The 9,437-nt window shown below is 43.1% G+C and overlaps 2 protein-coding genes across 7 annotated transcripts in view; both read right to left on the bottom strand.

The window, feature by feature from the left end:
* Positions 1–1,451, bottom strand: part of ada2a (adenosine deaminase 2a) — a 6,446-nt gene extending 4,995 nt beyond the window's left edge. The window contains exons 1-3 of one of the 3 annotated variants that reach the window (XM_019894249.1): positions 1,329–1,451; positions 615–950; positions 228–447 (exon numbers count right to left, since the gene is read on the bottom strand). In XM_019894249.1, coding sequence (XP_019749808.1) covers positions 228–447; positions 615–918 — 524 coding nt within the window. In that variant the 5' untranslated portion in view covers positions 919–950; positions 1,329–1,451. Of the gene's footprint in view, positions 1–227; positions 448–545; positions 951–1,328 lie in introns of those variants that run through there. The other 2 variants (XM_019894252.1, XM_019894251.1) reach the window with 2 other exon arrangements.
* A 1,270-nt stretch (positions 1,452–2,721) lies between these two features.
* The window catches only part of cecr2 (CECR2 histone acetyl-lysine reader), a 38,842-nt gene continuing 32,126 nt past the window's right edge, over positions 2,722–9,437 (bottom strand). For all 4 annotated transcript variants that reach the window (XM_019893975.1, XM_019893977.1, XM_019893976.1 and 1 more), the window contains 4 exons: positions 8,392–9,172; positions 5,806–7,693; positions 5,570–5,612; positions 2,722–4,940 (listed from right to left, as the gene is read on the bottom strand). In XM_019893975.1, coding sequence (XP_019749534.1) covers positions 4,935–4,940; positions 5,570–5,612; positions 5,806–7,693; positions 8,392–9,172 — 2,718 coding nt within the window. In that variant the 3' untranslated portion in view covers positions 2,722–4,934. The remainder of the gene's footprint in view (positions 4,941–5,569; positions 5,613–5,805; positions 7,694–8,391; positions 9,173–9,437) is intronic.

Genomic DNA, 9,437 nt, shown 5'->3' with positions numbered 1-9,437 from the left:
CACACAGCGCGGGGAGAATGTGAAAACTCGACACAGGAAGGCTGTAGCAAGATTTGAAGCCAAAACCTCAGAACTGTGGGGCAAACATGCTAACCACTAGTCTGTCACTACAAACTACAACAAACCTATACTGTACTTCTGTCATGTCATATAAAATTACGTACAAGTACCGATATCGGATATTGCTCAGATTGCGTACCTAATGATCATATTTCATAAAACCTTACCTGTTGTCTAGATCTGTGACGTTGACCAGTTTGTTTCTGAGTGTTTCCATTAGGATCCACGGAGAGCAGTTAGGCACACTCTTAGGCTGCCCCGATGAGAAGATGAAGCTGACCGACCATTTGTCAGTGACGCACATGTAGCAGTTCGGCCGATACGTCACATTCTTCACAAGCCACTCGGGGTCCCCCATGGCAAGGTCATGGACATGCAGGGCTCCACCTGAAACAGAACCTCAATTACAGGTGTGCCCTTTTTTTGAGGAGGAGTCATCTCAAAATATATGATTAAATCAACATCTTCAAAAATTATTCATTCACTTGTTCATATATCGGTTGGCACAGAAGTGGCCCAGTGAAGGTTGGGAAACACTGAATTAAATGAATAACCTTTGGGCATTTTCTGCAGCAGGTGAAAGATGGGACTGCGCTCGATTAAGGGTTTGGCCTTGAAGAAGTGCAGGGCAGGAGGGAATTGCTCTTTAGCCATCTCATCCTGCTTCATTTGGTACAGCCGAGCATCCAAGAGCTTTTCCAAGTCTGTTAGCACCATTTGCCCCCCTGTCTGCTGGGAGGCCTCCAGCTCAATGAGAGACTCCCTCAACTGGGGATTCGGCATGGACAGGACACCTGCTGCATGCCAAAACAGCAGACAGGCGACCGCCGCGAGGGAGCGCTGTAACTCAGCCACCATAATCCACTGGCAAACCACAGACAACTGATGACCTTAAACACAAAGGAACAGTTTATTAAACTCTTTAAACGTCTCTGTGGATGAAGAAAACATGTTTTGTTGTTTAACGTATCGCCTAAAATTAGAGCATTAGGGCTGATCCAGCTACCAAAAGTAGTGCATTCATGTCAAATCACCGGTACTATGCGTAAATCTTAACACTATGTCGACGGGATCTCATACATAAAACGATCATTGTGAGGTAACGTATCAGCGAATAGCTTCAAAATGAAAGTAAAAACAAAATGTTAAGACAAAGCCAAATAAAAGCTGAGACGTAAACGCTTCTTTGCATTTTTAAACAAAGGATAGACGTTGTCGACGTCAACGGATATCGCCCCAATGTGGATTTATGAAACGCGACAAATTACCTTACAACGGCAGCCAATGAATACACCGACGAGCAGAACCCGCAAGACGTTCCAGACTACCAGGTCCTCTGTCAACCCCGACTCGCGGTCCTGTCAGAAGCAGCTCTCCTAAATTCATAAGCCCCGCCTCTTTCAACATAAATTGGCTCGCGTATCACGTAAACAAAATTCTTATGGACAAAACTGAACGGGGGAAATGCAACATTGTACGGTCGGGAGGTTTTTATTTTTTAGATTTGTTGATTTGGTATTTGTCGAACACTTCAACAATGGTTTCTTGGACATCAACTTACTTTACTGTAAGGGTAATAAAATTCACAATCAGGTTGCATTTGTCCCCACCTAACCCAGAAACACGGATATCTAAAAAAATCTCCTTTCAGGGACGGCCGTTACTACAGTGGACAGCCTATCATGTTATCATCAGGTTACAGGGTGCAGGTTCATTTCGCAGCTTTGCAATGTTAAAACATGACAAAAATTAAAGTGACCAAAACATGGGGAATTTAGAAACAAAATAGCATTTTTAAAATTCAATTCATGACCAACAGGGCTGTTTGTTAAACCCATGCTGGCCCAGGGAGAACATGCAAACTCCACACAGGAAGGCCGGAGCCGGGATCAAACCCATGACCTGTGAGGTCACAAAGCACTGGACCACCGGGCTGCCCTCAACCTAACTTTGATAATGTAATTCTAGGTGAAGTAATTTATAATTATATTACATAGGGGGCACCACCACCACAAGCAGTTGCCTTGTTTTGCCACCGGTTTTCTTGAATCCACGAAGGAGACAAACTTAAGTTCCTCAACATGACTACAGCATGTGTAACACCTGCCATACAGCTACTACCTTCACTTGAGGGAATACGAGCAGCTGTTTGGGATTTTGCTTGCACGTCTGATGGAAAGAATTGGTGGTAGGCTCACAAAGGGCGGTCTCTCTGAGGCAACAAAGTGCAACGTGCTTTAAAATGCACGCACTTTGAGCTTAGGTCGTTTTATTCGGTTAGTTCACCAAGACGACACTAGATTCTACACACTGTACCTTTAACTACCAAACTTCCACACTAGCAAATTCATGACTAAATTGTGAAATTTTCAGCTGAGTAAATACTGTAAATTTTTCCCCCGCGTTGTTTGGTGATGGTGTGCTGTTAAATTTTGTGTGTGTATTGTCTTTGGCATAATGTTGGGCAACATAAGAGTAACCATAATAATTAAGGTGATACGGTGAGTGCCATGGACTAATGCATCGTCTCTCTCGTTTTGACATTTTGTATGTAAATTAATATCGGGTGGCTCAATACTAAAGAGATATTGGCAGTACTGAAACAAAATGAATTGACTGCTCCATCAAGGATAGTATATTTTTGAGATTGCAACAAAACACTTCAAATTGAGGAAAGCTGTTTATTTCTAAGAAATGTACAGATAGAAAATACTCCAGTCCATTTCCCACTCTGTCATTCAAGTAAAAAAAACAAAAGAAAACAAACAAACAAAAAAAGCTGTAAACATCATTCAAAATTAAACAGACAGGTAATTTTTCACAACACAAAAAAAAAGCACATTTATATTAAAACAAGCACAAAAATATGGAAAATAGCAAATAAATATATTTCTCATCTACATGGTTTTCACTAATAAATGAAAGGACTTGCATGCAGGCACACACAAGCCCACAGATAGCATCAATTCTGCACAACAGACACACACGAGCACACACTCACATATTGTACACTTAAGACACCACCACCCACTTCACATACAGTAGGCTTTGTTACAGTTATTTTCAGATCTAATTGCAGAAGTGAAGACACTAACTCCAAACCCCACAGTATTCCCATTAGAGATCCACTACAGGGAGACAATTCGTAATTTTAACCAAATCCCAAGTTATAACTTCTGGAGGCTGCTATTTTTTTTTTTTTTCCAGTAATGCTATGTCATCAAAACATTAAACTTAGGTAGCTTTTGCTATAAATGTTGTACTGCCTGCACATTGTCAAACTTGTATTGTCACATAAAAATGTGCAAATACATCAACACCATGTACGGTACAAGTACGTAGTGTTGATGTAAAGCTATCATTTAGCATGTTTCAATGAGAATAATATGTCACGATTGGTAGGTCAGTGAGCACAGCATCATTTGTCATTTGGCACAGCATCACAACTTTTACGCAAGATGCTAATGCCAACATTTGATGAGTTAGTAACCCTAAATTAGAAGTGACGGACTTCAAGGACCCCGAAGAATCCACATATTGGCTCATTGAGGTAGACTGACTTGCTGCCAGACACAGGGAAAAAAACAAAGGTGGTGGCTCACAGGGGTGTGTGTGTGTGTGTGTGTGTGTGTATATATATATATATATATATATATATATGAGATCAAATACTCCCTAAATGAATTAAGCCAGTGTGATATCAAATAAACCCGAATGAGTAAAAAGCAATTTAAATTCACTTGCAGTGACTTCATGAAAACAGGCTATTTGAAAGTGAAACTCCGCACATGAAACTGAGATCAGTTTACCACAATCTTATCGGAATTGTTTCCTTAAACTGTACCCCTTTCAAAACAATGGAGAAAAATACCCGTACAAAGTGTGATCCCTGAGAAGAGGAAGCGAATTGCAGAAGCAAATGCAGAGGGACAAGACTGATCTTCACATCGAGACTGAGTGGAACGTCAAATCTCTTAACATATAACAGGCAGGACATGACTCTTGAAAATGTTCCCTTCACTACAGATGAATCTATTCAACGAAGGGGTGGCGCCAATAGATTTGAATTTATTTATACATGTACAAGTATTTACTAAAAATAAAGACTTTCCAAGGCCACTCGGTTTCAGGTGGTTTATTCTTTAACAAAACGTAGTGCAGAATGGAGCCGGGTACAAATTGAAACAACCAGCATTATCTTCACCAGTCCATAAAGTTTTGCTAAAGCCAACGTTACCAGTGAAGGATGTTCTAATGTAGTGTATTTTGTTGAGGATTGACAAAACTCAGCGTCTCGGTCGAAATGGATAGGAAGTGGATAGAAATAATTAGAATAGGTATTTATCCATATTCTTTCCCTCTCATTCACAGCTACTGTGCTCATCTAAGCACTCACTCATACATTCAAAGAAGCAACCAAGACGACCACAATTGTAAATTGTCTTGGTCAAGGAGACAGTCTCACTGTAACCTCTGCTTCTTTCTTTACAGTACCTGAGTTTTAAGAATTTGAGTCAGTAGATAACGGCACAATGATAAAAAGGCTTGCCCCTCCGTGTGCATATTTCGATTGTTCACAGTGGAAAGGGCAGTCCAGTGGTAAAAGTCAGTTTCGTGGAACATCCAAGTTTATTTGGACAACGGTTTCTTCACAACAATACTTGTAAAGGGCTGCAATCTAAGCACTTTTGTTCACACGGCCTCAGAACAATTTAGTATTAGGATTTTTCTGGCAGGACTTTCAAGTCCAATGAAAACTGGAAGCCAGGGTAACAAAATTGAACAGGTCGCCGTACACTGTATGGTGAAAATCTTGCCCTCTGAACCCTTTGCCAGGTCGGTCAGCACAGCCAGCCACCTTCTGGTTTGGTCTATCATGCCTGAAAGGGGTTAGAAGAAAAAATAAGGTTTGTCAGGCTAAATACATGTATGTTAATTGTGGCGGAAGAAGTACATGGGTCAATATCACAAAGTGCCTCATCAGAATCACAGTCATGAAAATGTGTATCTGTAGCTGTCTTGTATGTTTGTTATAATGGACAAACATACAAGTACAATGATAAGTCTCTGAAAATGTTTCCTTCATTTTAGACCAATTTGTTTGGATGCAAGTGATTTTTGCACGGCCTATAAACTTCTTTACCAACTACACAGTGGAGGTAAAGTGCGACTAAATTATTTTTATATTGTTTTATTATCTACAAGTGATCATGTATAGTCTTTCCTAATCATTTTACACTTGACTCTAAAATGTCTGTCCACCCCATCATCGAAGAATAACTGCCCCTTTCTCCCTGGTTTCATTGGCATTACATCCAGTAGTGTCATTTTTCCAATGGAGGCTGAAAGGGTGGACAGTTGCAGAATACGTTTTTACACTTACATTCTTTAATTTTCGTCATGTGCACTATAAATATTCTGAATCATGCTGCCGAGTGAGGGTACAATGTACACTGTAACAGGAGAACCACATCACCCGCTGTGATGATCCAATGCAGTTCACACTTACTTGCTTGGTGCTTGAGCCGCCAGGTGCAGTCATCACCGGTTGCCTGTGACACATCGTGCATGACATAACTTGTTAGACTTCAACTGGTCATTTAGTTAGCATTAATCACAGTTAAAACTTGTAGAGTCTGATAAAGTCTTAAAACGGAGGTTATCAGGTTGGTCGTCTGTCACAAGTAAAACTAGAAGGGCCTCTCAAAATTTGCTTTTTAATGACAAAAAAAAAAACTTTTTTACCCTGAGTGTGGGAAGTGTTCAGATGCCAAGCCTCTCTGCTGAATCATCACGCTTTGAAAGTGGCCACCAGAGTGAGGGTACATGGCCATGCGCATCTGACCAGGGGAGATAGGCAACTGCTGGGGCCGCTGAAGAGCTTCCATTAGGTGTGAGTGTGGTCTCTGTACACCGTATCGTCCTGGATCTGTGTAGGGAGGTCTTGCGTATAGGACTCCATTCCCAACTCCACTGTGGCATGGTGGTGCACCATCTGGATGCACTGCCGGGTGCATAGTGCGAGTGTCATACATGAAGCCAGGTGGGATGTGTGTCCTGGTGGAGATTGGGTGGTTGTTATGACGGCGGGCGGCGGCATTGTGGCTATCGAGGTCCAGGATCTCTTTTGGACTTTCAGGTTGCTCCAAGCTCCCCTTAGTGCGACTACGCTTTGCTGGGCTATCACGACCACTGTTTCTGCTTTCCCATTTCCTCTCCTCCAAGCCTCCAGAGACTGACCCAGCTTTTGGGGACAACAAACTCACAGTAGTGGAGAGATCACAGCCTATTGGTGACACACACCCATCATTGACCTGATTGTTTCCTTTGGCACTCAGTGTGGGCAGGTAGGTAGTAGGCAGCATGGGCTGTTGAGATTGCTGCCAAACATCTGAGGGATAACCCCCTCTATTGTTTGCAAAACTATGGGCCTGCGGTCGGGTGTAATACTGTTCCTGCTGGAATGGCTGTGGCGGGTACGTGTTGGTGTGGGCATGAAGATGCTGAGGGCCGGGCATGTGAAATGAATAGGCAGTTCTTTGTTGCTGGTGATAGGTGGAGTGGTCCGGGGTACTGTGGAGGGGGTTGAGGGTCTGGTTGGGATAAGGGTGGTGAGCAGAATGACAAATGGGCCTGGTCATGCTTGCCTGGCTATACTGTGGTTGTGGTGGATTGCTGTATGAAGCCATGTCTCCATTTACCATTTGGGAATGAGGAGGCATGGCAGTGTTGTGAGCAGGTGCTGGGCCTCTTTCTGACTGCACACCTGGGTTACTACTCACCATCTGGGTTCGATGACTGTTTGGACTGAACGCTTGCTGTTGTTTATAAGCAGTATTAGAAGATCCAAATTTCATTGCAGGTGGACCTTCTGTGTCTCGCTGACTTGCAGGCTCGCATGGTGTTTGAGCTCCATGCTCTGCTGGGCTTGGCTGGGAGGGTAAGTGTGGAGTAGGATGGCTGGGGGGCAGAGAGGTGAGAGGGGCTGGCTGAGGAGGTCCAGGTTGGACTCTCTTTGAGGCACCATGTGACATGCCATGCATAGAGTTGCTCTGAGTGCTTTGGGTGACATGTGGAGTTTGCAGTTGTGTTGTGTTCAGGCTCATCTGTGGAGGAGAGTTCTGATGGTGGTTAAGAGCTGGCCCATTCAGAGTTTCTTGGGTTGGACGTTGCTGGTGCTGTTTTCGGACATTCTGCTCATTATGCTGCTGTGTATTTAGCATGTGTGGTGAATTGCTTTCAGATGTGGTATTCATGGATGGTGATGCACACTGATGAACAAGTGCAGGGCTCTGGAGAGGACTGCTCTGTGCATGCTGAGCAGTATCAGGTGGATAAGGATTCTTGGAATTCTTATTACTAACATGGAAGTGCAAGGACACAGAAGTGGATCCATTATTTTGAAATTGACCACCTCCTTCTTCCATAACACACTCTGCTCCACTCCCTGACAGTTTTTGTCCAGACACATTTTCCTGAGGTCTTTGAGGGCTGTGCAATACTTCTGCTGGTCCATTGTGGTGTTGAGTGGGGTTTGGAATGGATGGGTGTACTTTGTTAAGTCGACCACTGTGGTCTGATGAAGAAGGCTCTTTGAAAATGTCTTTTACAGTCACTTTGTTTTCTGATGTTCCTGGCAACAACAAAAAATGAAAGTGACATAAACATAAGCAGAAATGCCTCATTGTAGATTATCACTATAATAAAGTCTACAATACCCTTGAGCCTATTTTGTCTAACAAAGAATATGACCCAATTCTGTTATTTCATTCATTACATGAGTAAATTTAGACTTCTAAAGGAAACAACTTATGAAACAGGATTTAATGTATTACATATGGACTTCATGACTGTGAGTTGAGGAAGACAAAGCAAAGATTTGCACAGTAACGCTCAGCTAATGCCAAATCAAAACGTACATTTTCTCATAAAACATAAAAACAATAAAGTTCAATGCTATATTCAGTATTGCTTTACTTTTCCAGAACATGTATACTGTGAAAAATATTTGTTTTAAAAAAAAAAAATTATGGTAGGATGAATGCAAGACACTAAACATAATTTTGTAATATGGCATGTTGATTCCCTTTGACCGAATGAACATGATAGGTAACATTCCATTGAGTTTTGTAATCTAAAAGCAAACATTAAGGTTTTGACTGGGAGAAAGAATTTCAACAGAATAGACATTTTGTGATGACATAAAATGACGCCTAGAGGAGGGCGTGATACAAACAATTTACTGTTATAATAATCAGATTGTTTTTTGGTAACCAGAAGCGGTACAAAAAACAATCAATCAAACAAACAAAAAAATTAAGTTCGATCTACCTTTGTGCTGAATGGCTGTCTGTGAGGAAGACTGGCTGTCTGGCCCATTGTCTCCAGCGGGACATTGCAGCTGAACCTCGGGGGCTGGGGGGGGCTGCTGAGAGGGAGGAGTTGGGATGCTGCCAGTCCCTGAGGGGGACTTGGACTGTTGAAAGTGGCCCATGTCCTCATGGGGGGAACCAGCAGGAGGTCTCGAGAAGGCTGACAGCTGCTGTAGAGCTAGCATTTCTGGACTTTCTAACATGGAGGCTAACCGTGTCTTGGTGGAGGAGTCTGAACAGGTTAGAGGGGGTCGTTGCTGCACAGGGCCAGGGGAGCTGACCGCCGCTGTAGAAATTTGGTATTGTGCATTAGGAGGAGGATGGGGATATCCAGCAGCTTCCGGCCAAGGTTTGTGTCCGATTGGAGGTTGTTCCCCTCCATAACTCAAATTGTGCTGGTTGACCAAACTAGGGTCTTGCATGTGCATTCCACTAGGTCTCTCTGGCCGCTGGTGATTCAAAGTAGTCCAAATGTTAGACAGTCCCATACCAGGAGACCTCAAGCCTGTGTAATTGTGCTGTTGAGGCCCTGATAACTGGTTCCCCATAGGGTGCATCGTGTGTCTCTCTGAACAGTAGTGGGACGGGTATATGCTGGCTTCAGGAGGAGGTCTAAGTTGAAGGGCCATTGGACGGGGGCCCAGAGATGGACCATGAGTTGGACCCATATACGGGTGCTGCTGCTGGTGAAGAGTGTGGTTACCATCGGGGCTCAGTGGATACCTATGGCCCATGTGATGCTGAAAGCAAACCAAAAGTAGAACAGGATTTAAAATAACCTGTATGTGAGAAATTGAACCAATTAGTTGACAAGTCAGTGAAATGCCCGGCCTCCAAGGAGACAGTCTTCATATATGAAAATTGTTGAAGGCAGATGAGCATACCAGTTAGCCTTGCTCGCTGTTTGTTTTAAAAGTCTCACCAGTGGTACCACGGGATACGTGGTGAAGAATGAGGACAACTCCACCTTTGTCTCCAAAATGTCAATACACAGACAAGAACTTT

The sequence above is a fragment of the Hippocampus comes genome, unplaced genomic scaffold (assembly GCF_001891065.2).
Source record: "Hippocampus comes isolate QL1 unplaced genomic scaffold, H_comes_QL1_v1.1 scaffold104, whole genome shotgun sequence".
Lineage (NCBI taxonomy): Eukaryota > Metazoa > Chordata > Actinopteri > Syngnathiformes > Syngnathidae > Hippocampus > Hippocampus comes.
This window is presented reverse-complemented; position numbering and strand designations above follow the sequence as displayed.